At 36.9% G+C, this 24,115-nt stretch overlaps 1 protein-coding gene and 1 pseudogene across 6 annotated transcripts in view; both read left to right on the forward strand.

Annotated features, from left to right (window-relative positions):
* PMS1 (PMS1 homolog 1, mismatch repair system component) overlaps nucleotides 1-24,115 on the forward strand; it is a 91,283-nt gene that overhangs the window by 13,863 nt on the left and 53,305 nt on the right. For all 6 annotated transcript variants that reach the window (XR_001884056.1, XR_001884054.1, XR_001884058.1 and 3 more), the window contains 2 exons: nucleotides 6,681-6,783; nucleotides 18,944-19,107. Coding sequence is in view for 1 of the 6 variants with exons in the window: in XM_017865592.1 (XP_017721081.1) it covers nucleotides 6,681-6,783; nucleotides 18,944-19,107 (267 nt within the window). In the remaining 5 variants the exon portion in view is untranslated. The remainder of the gene's footprint in view (nucleotides 1-6,680; nucleotides 6,784-18,943; nucleotides 19,108-24,115) is intronic.
* LOC108524479 (glucosamine 6-phosphate N-acetyltransferase pseudogene) lies at nucleotides 23,210-23,757 on the forward strand (annotated as a pseudogene).

Genomic DNA, 24,115 nt, shown 5'->3' on the forward strand with positions numbered 1-24,115 from the left:
GCTGAGCATCACAGCTTAGCCTTACCTACTTTAAACATGCTCAGAACACTTACATTGGCCTACAGCTGGGCAAAATTACCTGGCAACATAGTACACTGGAGAGGATCTGTTGTTTATCCTCATCTTCACGTGGTTGACTGGGAGCTGTGGCTCAGTCACTGCCTTAGCATTGCTAGCGTGTCCACTGCTTTCTACTGAATGCATATCACTTCTGCGCCACTGTAAAGTCAAAAAATCCTAAGTAGCACTGTTGTTAAATTGGTGAACATCTGTGTTCAGTTTTTTTACTTTTGGGCTTTTCTGGCTGTGTAACATCATGTCTTAAGTAGGCCAGAAAAATTGCAAAGGAGATGAAGTTTAAGTGGGAGATTTTGCTGTTGGAGCATAGAGGACTAGGGGCCCTTGCTTATTAGAATCCAGATGTTTAGACATCATTAAAGGGAAATTGTTACGTGTACTCTTAAAACCGCTGTCCAAAATCTAGCACACTATGTATTTCTCTGTTTACCTCAGCACTCGCTTTATTTAGAGTTCACAGAGCCTCCAAATAGATTTTGGGGAAGAGTGACTAGAGGGTTCAACTGGACATTATCCATTTTTCTCCCCAAGACTGTAAATGGGAATCCACAACTCTGGATCTTGTATGAAGAGTTTGTTTTTAAAATTGCATGAGGTTTGCACCAGGGAACCTCTGAATCTGCCCGTATTCTTTAGCTGTCAGTGACTACTTTAGAAATTATTTTCTTTTTCTGTTTTAGAGCATAAGTATTTGATTTTTTTTTTTAACTGTTGTTCAGATTTGACAGATAGGCTTTACACTTTATTTGGTAGATTATTGTCAAAAAAGATAATTTGGCATTTCTGTATTTTCTGCAAGATATATGTAACCCTTCAGAGCTGAAATTGGTCATAATTAGCTTTGCCTGCTAGGTGGCAGCACTATACTTGGTTTTTAGAAATAGGTTTTACATGAGCCGTATGATTTATTCAAATCTTCACTGTAGTTCTGAGTTTAGATGGCAGTTTTGTGTGTTTTTGTCCATTGGTCACTTTCTATCTTGTTTCCTTATTTGATTACTTAAACCCACTTAATAGGCAAGTTTATCATTTTGTCTTTGTTTTATTTTGAGGCACTCAAGTGGCCTTAAGTGTAAATAAAATAATTTTGCTCATCAGAATTACAAAAGAATTGTCAAAGTATCACAATAGTGGAGAACTATAAAGTTTTTTTTAAAAATGTTTGCAATGCCAAGCATTTATATTAGAAAATATTAACAGTATTTTATGGAGTTTCCTTTCTTACAAGTCTTTGGGAAAACCACATATAGATGTGTGTGTGTATGCATTTACACACACACCTACACTAACAACACAATGAATTTTTACATACGTATACTCCTGATCAAGATTTAGACCGTTATCAGAACCCCAGAAGGTTCCCTCATACCCACTCCCAGTCAGTACTCCTCAGAGGTAACTACTATTCAGACCTGTCAGGCACAGATTAGTTCTTTATGTTCTTGAACTTGATATAAATGAAATCTTATGGTATGTATTATTTTGGCACAGAGTGTTTAATGATGATTTAGGTTTGATTGTACCTGAAAACTAAAGGAAATACAGAGCTAGCTGGAAGGAACTTTTATAGTAGTAGGGGACCCTAGTACACTATCTAGATCCCCCACTTCTGGACTGAGCAGTCAGCCCCCAGCTGCCAAGAGTGTTGGTGACTCACCCCTGAGTCTCCATCTGGAGCTTGCCCTTACTGCAGCTGAAGAGAGCTGCCTTACCCAAGTCATGCAGGACAGCCTGCCTCCAATGAATCCAGTGACTGGTTGAAGGGCTATAAAGGTCCTGGTTCAGGACAACATTGCCCTGTGCCCACTGGTGATCATCCCAGAGAACCCCCCCAATAAACTGCCCGCTCACTAATCTGCATCTCAAAGCTTCATGGATTAGCCAGCCTACAAATGTAGGTCTTCTGTGCTTCAGTCTGTTCATAGTACTGATGAGGAAACTGAGGTCTTTTGAAGCCAAATGCCAAGTCTTCTTACCTCAACTTCAAAACACTGTCTCTCATACTCAAGTAATGTTCATTGTGTACTGCACACAGGGTGCTGTGCTAGGTAGTTGATTTCAGAGGAATTGTACACAGTGAAATAAGAAATTTGTAACCTATTCAGGGATACATAGTGTGTTCAAGGCAAAGCCCAGAATTCAGTCCTAATTTCATGCCTTTCAGTAGTGAGTTTTCCATGGTAGGTTATATTACCTCTTTACTAGCATGATTAGAAATGTATTTATAAAGTTTAAAAATACCTCCATATTAAATATTAAATTATTTACAAATATACCCAGGCCTGCATTGCTAAGTTCAATAGATAAGTTGTTAGGAGTAGGTGAGTTGAAACTTATATGGGAGGACTGTGAATAGTATTTGAGAAAACAGGATGTTTGTTGAAGTCAGTTACATTTAAAATAAATATTTTAACTAAGAGTTAATGGGTGCTTTTGGGAGAAAGGAGTTCATTTTTTAAACTTAATGAATATTCCTTAGCACTCAAAGAATTGAGGTTTCACATATAGAAAAAATATATTTTCAAGACTGGCTTATTTTGAAACTTTTTAGATGAAAATTATAGTGAATGCAATAAAAAATAGTAATTTGGTTATTTTATCTACCAAACTAATTGATGCATATAATTTTAAAGTCATAGGGTTGTAAACCATCCTAGGCTCAGTAGATTGATACATAATTGGGCACACTGTTAAACAGCCATCACCTATAACTCTAGTTGTTGACATTACTTTCTGTTTATTTAAAATGTTGTTAAGAAGAAAATTAACTTAGACTTTCAGCAGAATTGACTGGAGAAATCTAAAATACATCTAATTCTATGTTCTTTATATACTTGAATGATCAGTTTTCCTAATTTGTCAATTATAAAATAACTTCCAACCTTAAACAGTCCAAAGGAGTAAAGCATTATTTTTGTTTTGTTTTATTTTCTAATTTTTAAAATTTTTCGTAGAGATAGGGTCTCACTCTGTTGTTCAGGCTGGGCTCAAAATCCTGGCCTCAAGCAATCTTCCTACCTCAGCCACCCAAATTGCTGGTAGGCATGAGCCGCTGTGCCCTGCAGGCATTCTTTTTATATTGACAGAGTAAACTATTGGTATTTTAAAATGGAATTACTGCTTGCATGATCTGTGATGAGTATATCAGCAACTGACACATTTACTGGTAATGGTTTTCTTTAAAATCCTAACGGCAAGCATAACTTCTTGAAACTTAACTACTGTTGACCGGTCTACTGTTGACTGGAAGATAACATATTTTGTATGTTACATGTATTATATACTGTATTCTTACAATAAAGTAAGCTGGTGAAAATAATGTTATTAAGAAAATATAAGAGAAAATATGTTTGCTATTCATTAAGTGGCAGCTGTTCATTAAGTGTTCGTGTTAAGTAGGCTAAGGAAACAGTAGAAGAGGAGAGATTGGTCTTGCTGTCTCTGGTGGTGGAAAATCTGTGTGTTAAGTGGACCTGCACAGTTCAAACTTGTGGAAGGGTCAACTGTACATAATTTTGTGATGAGATAATATAGGATCTGTAGGTTTGTTTTTATATCACATCACGTTAAGTCTCCAGGGGTTGGAGGAGCAGAATGAGAAGCTGAGTCATTCTGTTTTGAAGATGGAAGTTGGGACTCACTTATTTGTGGGCCCACATGCTATAAAAGGGCCAGGGGAAGCCCCTAGTGTCATTATGATGGTTCTAAGCCAAGGACTTCTGACTCCTTTTCCACAGTGTAGGATTGTCTCCTATATTTTTTATAGCTGTGATGTAAGAGCTTTAGTCAAAATATATCTGGGAAGTTTTGAAGCAGTTGTAATATTTTGCTTCCTAAATACAGCTTCCTCACAGGTGATGGAACTCTGTTGAAAGGAGAAAAGCCAGGGCCAAGATCTCCCTGTTGTTAGGCTCCCCATAGTGGGTATCTGAGAACAAGTTCTGCAGTCAGAGTACTTTAATTAGTGCACAATACTTGCACAGGCAGGCAGGCATACTCACACACAGAAAAGAAAACATTTCAACCATTCAGGCAAAAGTCTGTATTTCACCTGAATCATAAAGACCCTGAGTTTTCAACTCGTTTTTGTGTCAGTGTTCATCTAAAATTAGCCCCCCAAAACTCAAAAGACTTTATCATAATTACCTTAAATGAATTTTGTCAAGAGGATTTTACCAGAATTATCAGGATATATTCTAAGTTTTTTCTTTACTTTTATCTAAACATTGAAGAAAACTCTTTTTTTATTAAACATAAAGTTTAAATGCTTTTATGTAATTTTAATTTTGCAATGATATACTGCAATTTCTTGAAACTCAGTAAACTGGACCAGAGAGTCAGTTTTTAATAACTGATAACTAATATAGCCTCCAAGGTCCTCTAAGGACTTGTAAAACTTTTCCACTTAAACTACTGGTTTTCTTTATTTCTTCTCTTGACACCAGTAGATTCACTCTCTGCCACCATTCCTCAATGTCTGTAGTAAGAATCACCAGTAATGTGTACTGTTAAAGATGCTCCTGATAGTGGAGTTACTGCAGGCTCACATGCTAGGGCCTGCACAGCTAATGAATTCTGAACCTGTGCCCGGTCCAAAAAGAAGTTTCCTGCTCCGGACACAGGGTCATGTGATGAAACGAACTCTCGAAATACAATTCCCTTTCCTTCCTCTGTGGAACAAACACACTGGATTTCATAAATTTATGAGATACACTTATGTGTTTGCTTTATGCTTACTGTCTTAGCCATGAATCGCAAAGCATTTCCTATCTAAATAAATTTTCATAGTATTCTACAAATTGTAATTTGACAAAATTTTAATGTTGGAAAATAGCAAGTTTTTTTGTTTTTTACTTTAACGTAAATGTTACATTATGAGCACTAAGGTCTTATTTTGCTTTTTAGCACTTAAGTTTGTTTGCCTAGACTAGAGTATATATGTTTAAAGGATGAGCAAGTTAATATCTTGTAAGATACTTTGAAGTGGTTAAAACAAAATCCCATGTAACCTTATAAAGTATTAGCATCATCTTCATCTTATCATCGCCCTTCCCTTAAAGATGATCTATGGAATCATTTATTCAGGACCATCTAGAAGCCACTGGCAGGGTTAGTACTGGAACTCAAAGTTCCAGGGCCGCCTTTGCTCAGTGACACCAACTTTAGGTCAGGTGACTAGTTCTTTGGAGAAGAGAAATAGAATTCAGTTGACCTTGGCATTTTGGAAAAGCAGTTGGTTAAATGTAGAATTGTCTTTAAAAGGATAATTATGGAATAATTAGCCCAGAAAAGAAAATCTCTAGTACTTTCTGTCCTCTAAATTACACTGCTTTTGGACCATGGAATGTATTTTGGAAGAAGTAGATCCCTTAAGAGTACTCAGAAACTCATAACTTTGTTTTAGGTTCTGCTTTTTTGGGGGATAGTATCACAGTAATAGCAGCTTGACATAGCGCCCCTAGTAACAGTTTCATAGACTTCATTTTCAGAGAGAATCTCACGTCCTCTGATGATACTGTGAGCTGGAGAAGCCGTTTCTTTTTGTTGCTCTGATATTCCCTGCATGGTACCAACATGTTCCACAGAGCTGTAGGCCCTACAGTAAATCTGCTTGGTTAGGGCAGGGTGACAGAACCATCAAATATAGACCCACCTGGATTCAGATGAATTCCAGCGGTGGGGTTGGATTATTCTGGTGTCTAAATTATATGGATTTACTTTAGAATATTCAGCTCTTCATATAAAGATGGCCAAGAACGATTACTCCCAATTTTGGGTCATCATTGGCTCACCGGATGTGTGAGGAGGCTACCTTCTTCCCAATGCTTTCCTTGCCAGCATCCCCACTCCCTACTTTTTTTTTTTTTGTTTTTTTTCGAACAGTAGCATATTTTACTATTGTTGTACTTTCATACCTACCTCATGGGGTAAGTAAATAGAAAGCTGAGGATGAAGCTAGCTCAAAAGAGGGCAGACACTTTAAAATTTGTATTTCTATGACTAACCTTACTGAATGAAATATCTTCTTGACTTATGCTTACATGTTTTAAAGATTTTTTAATTAATAAGAAATTTATGCTTAATGAGTTTAAAGCTCAGTTTTAAGAAAAAATATCTGTAAATATATATATAATTTAATTTTTTGGGGACCATAAACTTGAAATACAGAAGTGCAGTTTTACACATTATATAGAAGGGGGAGGGAATGATCACTTTACTGAAGAACTATTCATTTACCAACAAATTTATGGAAATAGTCTGTTAAAAAATAAGTTCCCTTAATACAGTTGATGTACTTGCTTTTACAGACATAAGTCACATAATGCATAGAACAAATGGCATTTCAGGTATACTTGTTTGTGTACAAGTGTTTATGAAAGTGAAATACTCAAAACAGTAATTTGCAACGTAAAAAAATACAAGCTGGCCTGTTGCTTATTGGTGTAACTCTAAGGAATATTACAAAAGAACTAGTCACAAATGTTTATTAGGTAAAATACAATATTGAGTAAGTATATTATGCAATAATCATTTCAAATCTTTGTTAATGAATCCATCGCAATATCTAAAGTGTTAGTTTTATTAGACTTTTTTTCCCCCAGGTTTTAATTACAACAAGGACGGCTGCTGATAATTTTAGCACCCAGTATGTTTTAGATGGCAGTGGCCACATACTTTCTCAGAAACCTTCACATCTTGGTCAAGGTAAGAAAGTAGCTTTGTATACAAACATTCTTTACCTTTTCTATCTTAATTGTTTCTTTAAAAAAGGAAAAAGTTACTCCGTGAATACAAATGTATTGCTTTGGGCTTGGTCCTGATTAAGACTAGTTAACTTCCAAGTAAACATTCACCCTTTATTCTAGCCACCGATTTCTTAAATGTTTACCATTGTTCTCAAAAGGAACTGTATGAGAGACTGGACACTTCCATGGACTAGTTACTCTTCTGTAAAAACTAAGAGTATTTATTTTACCAGTGCTGAATCACCAGTGTCATCTTCATATATGAAGAAGATTAGTATTTTATTGAAATGTATAAAACATAATTGATTTGGTAATAATGGTAATAAACCATACCATCAAGATATGATTAAATAGATAATTTAAAATACGTTTATTTATAGAAAACTTCAAACATGCATAAGAAGTTACTGTACTTATCACTCAGTTTCAATAATTTATCAACTCCTTGCTAAAGTTCTTTCATGTAATACTCTCGCCCATTTCTTTCCTTTCTATATTTGAAGCAAATACATGTATTATTGTTTCTACTTGTAGTTAGGGTTTTATATACTTTTATGTAATATTATTACATTTTAATTGGTATCTTATGTTTTTATTCTTTATTTTATTTTATTTTTCCTGAGACAGGGTCTCACTCTGTCACACAGGCTGGACTGCAGTGGCGTCATCTTGGTTCACTGTAGTCTCTGCCTCCCAGGCTCAAGTGACCCTCCCACCTCAGCCCCTTGAGTAGCTGGGACTACGGGTACATACTACACAGCTGGCTAATTTTTGTATTTTTAGTAGAGACAGGGTTTTGCTGTGTTGCCCAGGCTGGTCTCGAACTCCTGAGCCCAAGTGATCCACCTACCTTGGCCTCCCAGAGTGCTGAGATTACAGATGTGAGCCACTACGTTCAGGTGATAAGTTTTTAAATTTCTCTAAAAACTATTTACTTACAAGGGTAAAAAAGATCTCTTTAGGCTTCAGTTTCACATATTTCCTTTAATCTTTTTTTAGTAATTTCTAGTAATGGGATGATTAAGAGACTATTAAAGTTATCACCTCTTTAGAGTCATGTTCAAAATAATTATTAGATCTGAAAAGGGACTTGTGGGTTTTGTTGTTGTTGTTTATCCTTCTGCTTCTCCAATTTGTGTTGTAAATTCATGTTTAATTTTGTGTTGCCTCATTGTAACTTATCAAAGTATATCCTGTATATTTTCTGTGGTTTTTTTTTTCTCAAAAGACTTCTGTCTTCATTTCATGTATAAAATATAAATTTCTTATATTTTAATACTGGTACCAGATTCTCTCACTTGTTCTCTTATTTTGTAAATCCTTAGCTTAATTACTGATTACTTTTGCCCATTAGGAATTGATAGTTTTGCTCCACATAAAGGAAAGAGTTAATAGAAACTCCTAAGACAACGCACATTTTTTCCTCATTTATTCAGTTAATGAAAATGAGCTGAAGTCTAACAGCTATTTTATTTGATGTAGAATAATACAAATATTATATAGGTTTTAATTAAAAATAATAGATTATACTTCTTTTACTGTATATTAAAGGTTAAGACAGAGAAAAGGCATTTTTAAAATATGGCTCCTCTCTAGAAGTAATCTGACCCCAGTTCTTACGAGTTCAAATTAGGAAACCATTAGGAGATATTTGAGTGGCTATCCAGTAGAGTACTTTGAAGTAATCTAGTTGCCTTATAAAACTTAAAAGAATTTATTTTTATCTTAGTAGTGACTGGTCTAATCTGGATGGCCAATGGTTTTGCATCACTCATACTTCTCATGCTTTTCTTTATTCATCTCCATGGGAACTATGAAATAACAATCCTTAGATACGGAATCCATCTAATCTTTGCCCTTTTGCTGTTGATTTTCCTTTTCCTGCTGACCTCAGTCTTCTACCTTAAGTAAGTGAGACCAGGTATGCATATTAAGGAATTTCTGTAGTCAGCAAATGAACTTTACTTTCTTTAGTGTATTTCTTTTATCTCAAGAAACAAGAATAAATACTTAGAAGATCCGTAGTTGCAAAACTACTAATTGCTTTTCATAACTCAGTTTTTGCACCTAATTATAGTTGATTGGTTAGGAAAACAGCAGAAAGTCAAAGTCTTAATTTTAAGTTGTCCTAGATGGACATATTATATATATCTACAAACACGTTCAAAAGCCTTTTATATTTATATTGACTTAGTGCTGATAGTTTTTGAGTGATTGAATCACATACTCACATTTCACCAGCTGTCATTTAGCTTCCATTTAAATATTTTCTGTGTAAGATAAAATTACAGTTCAACCATCCTAATTTATACCTGTACATGTAGGGTTCTTGGACTAATTTCTGCTGTGAGGTGAACATCCCTGCTTAGCATTTACTCTTCATGTCATCTGATATAATGATACCTGTGGGTGGCATAATTGTAGGTACAAGAACAACTTAACAACAAAATTTTATTTAGGTATTGGAAAATTTGTTACCCCTTTAAAAAACATTTTATTATTATTATTATTATTATTTTAAGACAGAGTCTCACTCTGTCACCCAGGCTTATTATTATTATTATTTTGAGACAGAGTCTCACTCTGTTGCCCAGGCTAGAGTGCAATGGTGTGATCTTGGCTCAGTGCAGCCTCCACCTCCCAGGTTCAAACAATTCTTGTGCCTTGGCCTCCCAAGTAGCTGGGATTACAGGTGTGTGTCACCATGCCTGGCGAATTTTTGTATTTTTTTTAGTAGAGACAGGGTTTTGCCATGTTGACCAGGCTGGTCTCGAACTCCTGACCTCAAGAAATCTGCCCTCCTCAGCCTTGCAAAGTGCTGGGATTATAGGCGTGAGCCACCGCGCCCAGCCTAAAAAACGTATTTTACAGTGTTTTAAACTAGTTTACTAGAAATTCCAGCTCTGGTTTTTCTAGGTGTGTATTTGTTTTATGGATTAATTCAGCCATTTAAAATGATTTATGTGTTTAACAGTATGTCACCCTAAGTTGCCCTTACCTTCTGTTCACTTCCATTTTAAAGCATTTTTTTAAACTAAAAAGAGAAATAAGTCCATCTTTTAAATTATTGTACCAAGAACATGGAGTAAATTATTAGCTTTAGTCCTGTCATCTTCTGTCATCACCTATATTCCCTTTACCCTAGATAATCAGTATTAAGCTTTCCAAATTGATTTACCTTCCTGGTCAAATTCTTTTAACATCTCTCAGTACTCTGCCGTAGAAATTTCTTATATATCAAAAGTAGTATTTAAAGGGCTCTGATCATTTTGCTGCTGTTCCTAGAGTTTCAGAACATCATGTTCTTTGTAAACTCCTACTGTGTGATTGTGCATGTATTAAAAGATCTTTTCATCTTAAGAATGGAACTTTTATTCCTTAAATATTTTAAGAAAACTTTCTGATATATTCAACTGATCATACCTTTACATTAGGAATATAAATAGCTGCCATTATAATAATTGGCATACCATAGGGTCATGTAAAAATATAACAGGGAGCATATTACAAGACTGCAGTTTAATTCTGGTGTTTGTAGGATGTGCTAAAGTGAGAGCTGAATGATTTTCTTGTAAAACATGATAGTATAATGGGGCCTCCTCCCTATTATTGGCCAATATTACTTGGTACTTTCAAGGAAGTACATTTCTTTTTTGTTTTGTTTTGTTTTGTTTTGTTTTGCTTTTGAGGCAGGGTTCATTTAGAATCAGAAAAGACTTTTCCATAAGTGTGTTTTATTCAGACATATAGTTCTTATTAATAATTCTCAATTGGCTGGGCGCAGTGGCTCTCGCCTGTAATCCCAGCACTTTGGGAGGCCAAGGCCGGCAGATCTTGAGGGCAGAACTTCAAGAGCAGCCTGGCCAACATGGTGAAACCCTGTCTCTACTAAAAATACAAAAAATTAGCCAGGCGTGGAGGCAGGCGCCTGTAATCCCACTGAGGCAGGAGAATCGCAGGAGGCAGAGGTTGCAGTGAGCTGAGATTGTGCCATTGCACTCCAGCCTGGGCAACAAGAGTGAAACTCCATCTCAAAATAATAATAATAATAGTTCTCATTTTACTTTCAGAGGATATTTTTAGGTGCTGAAGCAATAATTTATCAATATACAGATTAGGTATAATGTGGTCTTAGATACATAACATATATTTAAAAATCAACAGATAACTCTTTTTACTTTCATATACACGTTTATATTTTGCCCTCGTGATTTCTGTCTTCCTTCTGTCTAGAGCTACAGTGCATGCCATTATATTTGTCATCTAGGAACTTACTGACTAGTGGGGAACACAGGTGAGTGAATAATGACAAAATGAAGCCACTGCCTAGAGAAAGGTTAGCAAGTTTTTCAGAAAAGGTGACGTTTGAGTTGGAAGATGGTAGGAGTTTGAAGATGATAGATAAGACATGGAGTGTAACCTTTCGGCAAGAGAAAAATAATGGATACAGAGTTTCAAGAGACCATTGCTACCTGCATAGCAATGAGGGGGAAAAAACATAATTTTAAAATTTGTAGTCTTTAAACTCATTGAAGAACTGTGTCACAGAAAAGTTTAAATGGACAAAGCTCACAGGAGAAAGACTACGTCTTCCTAGAAAAGAAGTGCCTGGTGGCCATTTACATCGGTGGGAGCATTAACTGAGTCATAGGTGGATAAAGGAGCAAGCCTTCTATAAATAAGGGATCTTTTATGGTACTCGGAGAAACCTGCAGAACTTTTAATATCCCCTTGTGGGCTGACATGACAGATTAGAGTATGGGATCCTCAAACAGAGCTAGTCCGACCCCCACACTGAATCTCAGCAGGACTTTTGTTGAGTAAAAAGTGATAAAGAAAATTGGGACTGAGCTAGAGAAAGAAGGATCTTAAAGCCAGAGGAGAGACCTGATGCCATGTTCAAGACATTTGAAACCAAAGACATTTGAACTGGAACTAAAAGGTTCAACTCAGATAAACTCCTAGAGTTTATCTTTGAAGAGATACCTTATTCACTCTACCTGCTTGGCAGGAAACAAAGCACTTTCTCTGGGAGAAAATATTTCCTTCTTTGGTATCTATTGTTCTTTTGTACACAATGTTTGGCAAAAATAAAAATTTTGAGAGACTTGAGGAAAGGAAAATGGGATCCATAATCAAGAGAAAAAATAGTGTAAATAAACTCACCAATAACCCAGATGTTTGAATTAACAGACAAAAACTTAAAAAAAACTTAAAAGAATTTAGAAGAAAAGATGGTCAAAATTGGTAAGAAGATAGCAAATTTCAGCAGAGAAATGGAGACTATAAAACTAAATAAAAATTCTAGAACAGAAAAAGTCCCATGTCTGAAGAATTAATTGGATGGACTTATTGGAGTCAGATCAATAAAAATGATATACAAACAGAAGCACAGAAGTAGAATGGGAAAAGAACGTCAGAGACCTGTGGGGCAACATTAAATGGTCTAACATACATGTCACTGAAATCTCAAGAGAGAGAATGGGGCAGAACAAAATCTGAAAAAAAAAAAAGAAAAATGTCAGAGCTGGGCACAGTGGCTCACACCTGTAATCCTAGCACTTTGGTAGGCCAAGGTGGGCAGATCAGTTGAGGTCAGGAGTTTAAGACCAGCCTGGCCAAAATGGTTAAACCCCATCTCTACTAAAAATACAAAAATTACCCAATTTTTTTATGTTTTGGCTCATGCCTGTAATCCTGGCTACTTAGGTGGCTGAGGCAGGAGAATCTCTTGAACCCAGGAATTAGAGGTTGCAGTGAGACAAGATTGTGCCATATGCTCTAGCCTGGGCAACAGAGTGAGACTCCTGTCTTCAACAACAGCAACCAAAATAACTAATAACAAAATTAATATTAAAAAAAGAACATGTCTGAGAATGTGCCAAGATTTTTGAAAAGATACAAAGCCACATACCAAAGACAGTGAACAGAACCAAGTGGAATAAAAATAAAGAGAACCACAGCTAACCACATCATAATTGAATTACTGAAAACCAGTAATGTGTTGGACAGGAGTGTTGTTAAGGCAGTGTATTATACTTTAATTGGAAGTGTTTTTTCTTTTTTAGAGATTCATAAAAGTGTGGTGCTATTTACAGCTTTCATGAAATACTAAAAGCAGCCAGAGGAGAAAATACATTGAATTCAGAGGAACAACAAAAATAATGACAACTGACTTCCCATCAGAAATATAGAAGTCCAAAGAAAATGGAATGACATCTTTTAAGTATTTAAATTTTTCAGCCAGGTGCCGTGGCTCACGCCTGCAATCCCAGCACTTTGGGAGGCTGAGGCATGCAGATCACCTGAGGTCAGGAGTTCAAGACCAGCCTGGCCAACATGGCGAAACCCTATGTCTACTAAAAATATGAAAATTAGCTGGGTATAGTGGCGCATACCTGTACTCCCAGCTACTCGGGAGGCTGAGGCAGGAGAATCGCTTGAACCCAGGAGGAGGTTGCAGTTAGCCGAGACCACGCCACTGTACTCCAGCCTGGGTGACAGAATGAGGCTCTGTCTCAAACAAAACAAAACAAAAAACAAAATTTGATTTAGACTTCTATAACCAGGAAAAATACCCTTTAAAGAATGGGTACAAAGTGAAGGCAATTTCATACAAATAAAACAGAGAATCTCCCATGATGCACTAGAAAAAATACTAACAGGATTTTTAAACTGAAGGAAAATGATTCTACATGGCAGCCTGAATCTGCAAGAAGGAAAGAAAAGCACAGAAAATGTGTGGAAAAAATGGAAAGACAGAGTATTTTAAAAATTCATTTTACAAAACAAAACCAGTATATTGTGGAGTTTATCATACAGAAAAGTAAAATGCATGACAAAAACTTTACAAAAGGTAAGAGTAAATGAGGTACACTATTATAAAGTTGTTACATTGTGAAATATAATTTATTTCACGGTAATCAAGGTAGACTGGTAATTTAAGAATATATGTTATACTTTCTAGAGTAACCACTAAAAGCAATACAAAGTTACATAGCTAAAAAGTCAATAAAGCATATAAAATGGAGTACTAAGAATGACATGGCAGAATTCAGTGCGAGGATTTTGGAGTAGTAGAAGCAGGAGGTTTAGCTTAGAAAATGGTAGTGTAGGTGTTAGATTATGAAAGGCCTTTTATATCATACCAGGTAGTTTGTACCTTACCATTATGAGCCACTGGAATTTATTTTAGGCAGAGGATTGATATCATGTTATTTACAAAATTAAGTGCTAGGGTTAATATTCTGTTATTTACAAGATTAACTGGTATTTTCTACTATAAATTTTGTCTTACTTTAAGATACTGTCTTCAACTACTAGGGTTTGAGGGGAGGGAAAGGACTTGACATAAATTGGAGAGAGACTTCTAGGATAGAACAGATAGACCTATAAGACTTATGCAATATTGCAGTAAAAAGTAGAGGGAAGAATCGATTCTATCTGTAGTATCTGCCTTTGGAAACAATTGGATGTTGGTGTTATATGAGAAAGGAAGGTTAGGTGTAGTATCAAACCCAAGGAAGAAGATAATGAGTTCCAGCCTGAGTGTGGTTGATTTCATATATACCTTGAGGATAGCCAGGTGGAGATAATGAGTGAGCATCTGTCTATAAAACTTGAAAGAGTCGTGTAGGTCTCAGATATGTGTCTTAGTTAACCAATTCTAAGATGTGCATTTTGTCACACTTGACGTCCCTGAAAACAGATTGTGGCTTATAATTAATGGCCACCCAAACTCCTTTTTGGAAAGGCAGCAGTGTTGGATGTTCTTATTGTTGTATCAATTGAATTTTGTGCAATATTGATAATTCGTGTGTTGACTGGAGGAATGAACAACTTCATATTTTATTGCAAGAAATGCTTTATGAGACTTAAAAAGGGAAATAGTTACAACTAAATGAAGCTGTGTTAAGTGCCAAAGGATTGCTGTCATATGCAAAGCATATGCATTTGATGCATCTGGTGCCATTGATGGCACCAGAAGAAATTGCCATATTCATGGGAGTAAAGAAATTTCAAAGCAATGAGAGGCTGATGTGACCATTTCATGTGTTACACAGGACTGTTGTTAAGGCAGTGTATCATAGTTTAATTGGAAGTGTTTTTTTCTTTTTTAGAGATTCATAAGAGTATGGCGCTGCTTACAACTTCCATGAAAAGAATCATTGGCATATAGGTAGTAGTTGAAGACACGAGAATGGAGGAAACATCTAGGGGAACATAGAATGAAGTGAGGTGTCTGTGAATAGGATCTGGTATGGATTCTGGTGTGTGTGTATTTTCCATTTAGCAGTAGAGGCAGAATGCATACCTGCTCTGACTGCTGAATGCATGCACTTCTTGATCTCCATCAGCTTCTGCTCCAAAATTTGTCAGTGACCTTTTTACTTTCCTAAGCCAAAGAATAGTAGCACCAAAGTGTTACTAGTGAGAAATACGATGGTGTTCCAAGGAATTTAATCCTGCCTTTGGAAGTGATGCCTACAGTTAAGCCAAGGAAATGCTCTATATAAAAATAGAGGAAGACCCCCCCAAAAAAACAATCGTTAGTAATGTTACATGCTGATGAGGCACCAGATCAAGAAAAAAGCAGAAAAACATCAACTATGAGCAAAATAGGAATATTGCACTTCCTTTAGTATTTTCCACAAAATCTTTTCCCCATCTTGTTTTATTTTTTTTCTTATAGTAAATTTCCTTTCAAAAATTACAAGTACTATGTGTCTTCCATAAATAAATAATTCAGACAAATACAAACTTTATTACTTTCTCTTATTTTCTTTCTTCAAGTATTCATTTAAGACTTTTTTGTTAAATGCCTACAGATTATTCGTCACTGTTTAAGGTGCTAGGGATATAATGGTAAACATGGTAGTCCTTTGCTCTCATACTTGTATTCTAAGAGGCGAGGCAGACAAAAGTTTTTTAAAGTAGTGACATTTTCTAAAAAGAAAGAAAACATAGTTCCATTGTAGAAGCAGCAGCCTTGGATGGGGCATTTAGGGATGGATTTTCAAAAGATATGATACTCTGGGCCAGGCACTGTGGCCGAAGCCTGTCATCCCAGCACTTTGGGCGGCTGAGGTGGGCAGATCATGAGGTCAGGAGATGGAGACCATCCTGGCTAACGTGGTGAAACCCCGTCTCTACTAAAAAAATACAAAAAATTAGCCAGGCATAGTGGCGGGTGCCTGTAGTCCCAGCTACTCGGGAGGCTGAGGCAGGATAATGGTGTGAACCTGGGAGGCGGAGCTTGCAGTGAGCTGAGATCGTGCCACTGCACTTCAGCCTGGGAGACAGAGCGAGACTCCGTCTCAAAAAGAAAAAACGATACTCAAGCTGAGATCTGAAAGAGTTAGCTGTGGAAAGGTTGACAGAAGAATATGTACAAAGGGTCTGAGGTGGAAACAAGTCTGATGTGCTGTAGGAACAGAAGGAAGGACATTCGTAGGAGAGAACATAGCCATGGACCAGGTTGTATAGGACCATGTAAGCTTTATACCTCTTAATTCCCACCCCTTTTCTCCAGTTAACCAGTGTTACTGATATAGTTTGGCTCTGTGTCCCCACCCAAATCTCATCTCAAATTGTAATGTCCATGTTTTGAGGGAGGGACCTGTAATCCCCATGTGTCTAGAGAAGGTGGTGATCGGATCATGAGGGCGTTTTCTCCCATGATGTTCTCATGATAGTGAGTTCTCAGGAGATCCAGTGGTTTTTGTAAGTGTTTGACAGTTCCTCCTTCATGCACTCACACTCTCTCATGCCACCTTGTGAAGAAGGTGCCTGCTTCCCTTTCCGCCATGAATGTAAATTTCCTGAGGCCTGCCAGCTGTGTGGAACTGTGAGTCAATTAAACCTCCTTTGTTTACAGATTACCCACTTTAAGTTATGTTGCAGAGGCCACCCACATTAGCATCTTCTGTTTACAGTCAAACTTTTAAGATGCTTTGCACAGCACATTTATTTTCTCATCTTGTCATAAAATGTCTTTTTTGTCCCCCTTAGAAACAGGGTCTTATTCTGTCACCCAGGCCTGAGTGCAGTGGCACAGTCATAGCTCACTGCAGCCTTGAACTCCTGGGCTTAAAGGATCCTCTCACAGCCTCCTAAGTAACTAGGTCTATAGGCATGTACTAACATGCCAGGCTAATTTTTTTTTATATTTAAAGATGGGGTCTCACGTGTTGCCCAGCTCGCCTCTACTTCCTGGGCTCAAACCATCCTACTGCCTAAGGTTCCCAAGTAGTTGAGATTATAGGTGCAACCCGCCACACCTGGTGAAATCTCTATTTTGGTATTATAGTCATTTGATTAGAGTTTATCTTGTCTTATTTTCATCAAATACGTTTGGGTGATACACTTCTGGATCTTTGCAAGTCCAAAAATGTCTTCATTTTGCCCTATACCTATCTTAACTGGCTGTCAATTTCTTAATTTCTTCTTAATAGTTAGTAAATTGTTTGTCTTCTAGTGTTACAGGTGAGAAATTTGATGTTAGTCCTTTCTTGTAAGAAACTTGTTCTTTCTGTATGACAAAGTTCGTAAAATTCTTTTCTTGTCCTCAAAATTTAGAATTTCCAGTAGAATGTAGTTTCTTTTTTCTTCCTAAAATATTCCTCCTAGTAATGAAGTAAGCTCTTGAAATTGACACTTACGCCTTTAACTCGAAAATTTTCTTCTAGTATTTATTTAATTACATCTCCCATTTGTTTCTTTTTCTCATTTTGGAACTTTAAAACTACTAGTAATTTCATTTTCTCCTCTTGGAACTTTAAAACTACATAAAATTTTACACTGCAGTTTCAAAGTCTTGTATGTTCCTTATGATTGCCATTTTCTTTGTTTTTGCCCTATGTTATAAGCAGTAGGACAAAAATTGACCTTTTGCAGCAACTTTAGCCTTTTTGACTGATTCACGGTAATACATATATTTTACATAGTAATACATATATATTTTACATAGCAACCCAGTTCACACATAGCTAATCAAAACAAAAATGTCATGACATAATATTTGTCCTAACTATAGGTGATGCACTCTATTTTCCGTTCTAGTTTATTCTGTCTTTTATTCTATTTTAGTTAAAAGAAAAAAGGTGGTAGTTTTAAATACTAAATCAGTGATTCTCAACCAGGGCAACTTCGTTTCCCAGGGAACATTTGGCAGTATCTAGAGATATTTGATTGTCACAACTAGGGAGGATGCTACGGGCATCTAGTGGGTAAGAGGCCAGAGATGCTGCTAAATATTCTACAATGCACAGGACAGTCCCCCACAACAAATTACCTGGCCAAATGTCAGTGCTGCCAAGGTTGAGAAGCACTACACTATAAATTTATTTCATTACTCCTCAGTGTAATGATTCTCTACTCTGACTATACATTCATAAGAATCACATGGGGAGATTGATTTCATAACTCTGAGATTAACTGGTGACTAGTAGTTTTTTAATGTTTTAAATGTTTCATTTTCAGTGTTTTAAAATATGTACCATCGTATATGGTTATGACAAACATTCAGTCCTAATTTTATGTGGCAGTGGTGTTTTTTTGGGTAAAAGCTAGTGGTTAATCTGATAGTTCAGCAGTATAATTTTTACACCTTTATTGAGCTTTCCAGTTAAACTATAAGTTAAAAAAATTCTTCTGTTAGATTATCCTGTGTTTTTGAATGTTGTTGAAAATCAGGTAAATTTAACTTGGTTACTAGACATTATTTCAGGTAAGAATTTCCAGTGACATAAGGTTATTATATAAACTGTGTAATCTTGTATCTCCTGTAGATTATATTTTAAAGTCCAGAATAAGCACCATTCCCAGGTAGTTTGCACACCAGCAGATTTTGTATGATACTGCATTCTTGTAAGCCCGTGTTTCTATGTGGTGATAGAAGTAAGATTATGCTTGTTTAGACCACATAGAGGCGGTCAGTCTTGTTACAGATAGAAGAGTCTAGCATGGAATCAGAGTATTTGCAAAGTTGAGCCTTTGGGTTTCTAGAATTGGAGAAGACCTTCAGTTATAGAAGGGGTTAATTACAAATTGTATTTGGATTTGAAGATCTGTGACGTTCCTTCCAAATCTAAATATGCTTTTCTCTTGTCTGTCAACAGGTACAACTGTAACTGCTTTAAGATTATTTAAGAATCTACCTGTAAGAAAGCAGTTTTACTCAACTGCAAAAAAATGTAAAGATGAAATAAAAAAGATCCAAGATCTCCTCATGAGCTATGGTATCCTTAAACCTGACTTAAGGATTGTTTTTGTACATAACAAGGTAAGCATTGTTTTATTTTTATAAGTTTCTGGGTATATGATATAAATAAATGAACAGTGTATACTTTCTAAATCAGTTAAATATGGGCTATGACTAAATGTGTGCCCTCACAAAATTTTGTTGAAAACCTAATCACCGTGTGATGTTATTAGGGAGTGGGACCTTTGAGGATTGAAATTCATGCCCTTAAAATAAAGGAGACCTCAGAGGGCTGCCTTCCTTCTGCCGTGTGAGGAGGCCACTACATAGTCAGAGACACCGTCTATGAACCAGAAAGTGGGACCTCACTAGACAGCAAGTCATCTGGTACCTTGATCTTGGACTTCTCAGCCTCCCAAATTGTGAAAAATAAATTTATATTGCTTATAAGCTACCTAGTCTATGGTATTTTGCTACAGCAGCCCAAAGACAACATGTGAAGAGTCTTTTTTTCAAAATGCTTGCCCACATTTGTCTAGTTTTATCTTCATTACATAAAGAGTGTCTATAATTGGTTGCCTAATACATACATGATCTGATTGAACCTTTCATTTCTTGATCTCTAAAATCAGGGATTCCACCAGCAGATGTTTTTCATCTAAGAAATGGCTTGAGTGCTTCCTTTTATCAGGTGCTATGATAGATTCTGAAAATATGAAAAACGAGTAAGACTGGTTCTTTTCCTTTAAAGACTTCACAATTTAGTGACATTTTTTACCCTCTACATTGTTTATTCTTTGGAAGAGTGTGTGTGTCGGGAGGATACAAGTATAATTTTGTTACATGGATATGTTGTGTAGTGGCGAAGTCAGAGCTTTTAGTATATCCATCACCAGAGTAACATACATTTTACCTTTTAAATAATTTGTCATCATACACCCTCCTCCCTGTCTCACTCTTGTGAGTCTCCATTGTGTATCATTCCACACACTATGTCCATACTTGTGGTTTAGCTTCCACTTATAAGTGAAAACATGCAGTTTTTTGTCTTTTTTCTGTATTTGTCTTTTTCTGAGTTTCACTTAAGATAATGACTTCCAGTTCCATCCTTGTTGCTACAAAAGATGTGATTTCATTCTTTTTTATGATTGAATAGTATTCCACTGTGTGTACATACACATTTTCCGTATCCATTTATATGTTGATGGCACTTAAGTTGATTCTATATCTTTACTATTGTGAATAGTGCTGTGATAAACATATAAGTACAGGTGTCCTTCTGGTATAATGATTTCCTTTGGGTAGATACCCAGTAGGGAGATTACTTGGTCAAATGGTAGTTCTATTTGTAGTTCTTTTAGAAATCTCTGTACTGTTTTCCATAGACGTTATGCTAATTTACATTCCCATCAGCAGTGAGTAAAGGTTCCGTTTTCTCTGCATCCTCACCAACATCTGTTATTTTTCATCTTTTAATCGTAGCCATTCTGACTAAGGCAAGATGATAATCTCATTGTGGTTAAATTTGCATTTTTCTAGTGATTAGTAATGTAGAGCATTTTTTCATATGCTTGCTGGCCATTTGTCTTCTTTTGAGGAAAGTCAATTCATGTCCTTTGCCCACTTTTTAATGGGATTATTTGTTTCTGTTTTTGTTTTTTGAGCTTCTTATACCTTCTGGATGTTATCTTTGTTGGATACATAGTTTGCAAATATTTTCTCCTATTCTGCAGGCTGTCCGTTGACTCTGTTGATTATTTCTTTTGCTGTGCAGAAGCTTTTGAGTTTAAGGGAAACTCCAGCTCCTTTCTTTCCATTTTTCAAAGCAGGGCTGATAAGAGAAGGTAGTCATCTTGTTGCTTGTGAATCTTAAAGGAAAGAAAGGTTTGTATATTTTCTAATTATTCTGTTTATCTGATGAAATTTCACATGGGTATCCTGCAGGAAAGTGAACTACACAGCAATGTGGAAACCTGATGGGGAATAGGGAATTAACATTTATTGAGGGCCTACACAATGCCAGGACCTGTGCTAGGTGTATTAATTTTCTGTAATCCTCACAGCAACAACCAAGTGATGTAGGGATTATATCAGTTTTGCAGTTGTTCTCTGAATGGAATTCAGATAGGTTTAATACTTTGCTCACTGTTGTGCAACTAGTAAATTGAGATGGGATTTGAAACTTAACATGCCTTCAGAGTGCTTACACTCTACTATGTTCTTTTCCTTTTTTTTCTTTCTTTTTTTAATTGAGAGGGTCTCGTTCTGTCACCCAGACTGGAGTACAGTGGCATGGTCACAGCTCACTGCAGCCTCAGGCTCAAGCAATCCCTTCCACCTCAGCCTCCTGAGTAGCTGGGGCTACACATGTGTACCACCATGCCTGGCTCATTTTTAATTTTTTTTTTGTAGAGATATGGAGGGTCTCCCTGTGTTGCCCCGGCTGGTCTCAAACTTCTGAGCTTTCAAGCAATACACCCTCCTTGGCTTTCCAAAGTGCTGGGATTACAGGTGTGTGAGCTACTATGCCTGGTCCCTTTTCCTATTTTAATACTACTTTGCATTTATATAGTTTTTTCCCAGGTTTCAGAACAGTTAAACAATAACTTTGTGAGATAGAAGGCATTATCTCTGTTTATATGGGGGAACTTAAAGCTCAGAGCAACTAAAGGAATTGTTTTATATTTTACAGTAATAATGCTGAGGTAAGAACCTTTTTTGATCCAGTTTTCTTATTGTCAGGAAGATTCTTTATTAAAGCCATAGTAGAATGTTTTTGATCAAAATCTTTGATCATTTAAAATAAATAAAATAAGAATAGCAACCTATTCTTGTTGGCATAGAGCTCAGCCAAATGATACCTTGAGATCCCTTCCAACACCACCATGCTATGATTCCTTAGGATGTTGATGGATGGAGGCTCATCCTACTAATAAAAATAACTCTATGACTCTGGATCCAGAGGATATTTAGTAATAAAAAGTTTGTCCCCAAATTAATAAAAGACCAACATTAGAAGGAACATAATAATTAGGAAGGAAAAACAGAAAAAGGTAAAATATAAAGAGAAATAGGAATTATATATTTGTAAAAGAAAAGTGGGCTGAGCGCGGTGTCTCACACCTATAATCCCAGCACTTTGGGAGGCCGAGGTGGGTGGATCACGAGGTCAGGAGATCGAGACCATCCTGGCTAACACAGTGAAACCCCGTCTCTACTAAAAATACAAAAATTAGCCAGGCGTGGTGGTGTGCGCCTTTAGTCCCAGCTACTCAGGATCCTAAGGCAGGAGAATCACTTGAACCCGGGAAGCAGGGAGGTTGCAGTGAGCCGAGATCGTGCCACTGCACTCCAGTCTGGGCTACAGAGGGAGACTGTCTCAAAAAAAAAAAAGAAAAGAAAAGAAAAGTGAGTAGAAATCTTTTGAGTTAGAAAATATAATTAAGTGAAGGCTGGGTCTGGTGGCTCACACCTGTAATCCCAGCACCTTGGGAGGCCGAGGCAGGTGGATCACTTGAGGTCAGGAGTTGGAGACGAGCCTGGCCAACATGGTGAAACCCCATCTCTACTACATGTACAAAAATTGGATGGATGTGATGGCAGATGCCTGTAATCGCAGCTACTCAGGAGGCTAAGACAGGAGAATCGCTTGAACCTAGGAGGCGTAGGTTGCAGTGAGCCGAGATTGCACCACTGCACTCCAGCCTGGGCAACAGAGACTCTGTAAATAAATAAATAAATAAATAAATAAGATTATCATTTCGTGTGTGATGAAAATGAATATATTAGAAATGTTTGAAATGACATGAGAGTTATTTTCAGTCAAATATATATCTTCTAAGTTTTTTTGAGAGGTTTATATCATTTTCCCAACCAATGTAAGATTATCAATGTAGGTATTTTCTTTAGAAATTGGAAAGCAGGGGTCCCGCCACTCGCTCTCCGGGCGGGGCGGGTGGCGCCTCGGCCTCCACTTACACCTGCCTGCGCGTGGCCCTGTGTGAGAGGGCAGAGGCGGGGTGGAGGCGTTGGCGTGGCCACATGTGGGCCGCGGTTGCCGACTGTGGCGTGGCATTGGAGGAGGAGTTGGGGCAGGCGCTGAAGCGGGATCTGGATCCATTGCTGTGCACGCTGGTCCGGGAGAGTCCAATGCCCCTCGGTAAGGAGCATCGACTGCGGGGCCTCTACCGACCTTACTAGAAAGATGAAACCTGATGAAACTCTTATGTTTGACCCAAGTCTACTCAAAGAAGTGGACCGGAGTCAGAATACAGCTACATTTTCTCCAGCCATTTCCCCAATACATCCTGGAGAAGGGTTGGTTTTGAGGCCTGTTTGTACTGCTGACTTAAATAGAGGTTTTTTTTTAAGGTATTGGGTCAGCTGACAGAGAGTGGAGTTGTCAGCCCTGAACAGTTTACGAAACCTGAGGATTATGTTACAGTTGTAGAAGATGTGACTCTAGGACAGACTGTTGCTACAGCAACTCTGATAATAGAACATAAATTCATCCATTCCTGTGCTAAGAGAGGAAGAGTAGATGTTGTGGTTAGTGATGAATGCAGAGGAAAGCAGCTTGGCTAATTGTTATTATCAACCCTTACTTTGCTAAGCAAGAAACTGAACTGTTACAAGATTACCTTTGAATGTCTACCACAAAATGTTGGTTTCTATAAAAAGTTTGGATGTACTGTATCTGAAGAAAACTACATGTGTCGGTTTCTAAAGTAAAAATCTTATAAGAAAATTGTTAAAAGAGCTAATGCTACAAGGCTCCACTCTTCCTAGAGTTAAAATATTTTGTTGCTGCAGCCAAGTGACTAAGTACTGGACTGAAAAAACATTGTAATACTACAAGTAAAATGACATTTACAAGATTACTTTGGGCTGATGGGAAATGCTGTGAATTTAGATTACAAATGAATATTATAAACGGGATTTTTTTTTCATGTTTTTTCCTTTTTTATGTTTTGCGTAATTCATGTTTGATCTCTAAAACTAGGCAGTCACCTTTAAAACTTTGGATCTTTAAAACAAATACCCCATTACTCCTAAAATTTGACTGAAAAAAACCCACAGATTTTTTTTT

This window comes from Rhinopithecus bieti, unplaced genomic scaffold (assembly GCF_001698545.2).
Source record: "Rhinopithecus bieti isolate Rb0 unplaced genomic scaffold, ASM169854v2 scaffold_2827, whole genome shotgun sequence".
NCBI classification, from domain to species: Eukaryota; Metazoa; Chordata; class Mammalia; order Primates; family Cercopithecidae; genus Rhinopithecus; species Rhinopithecus bieti.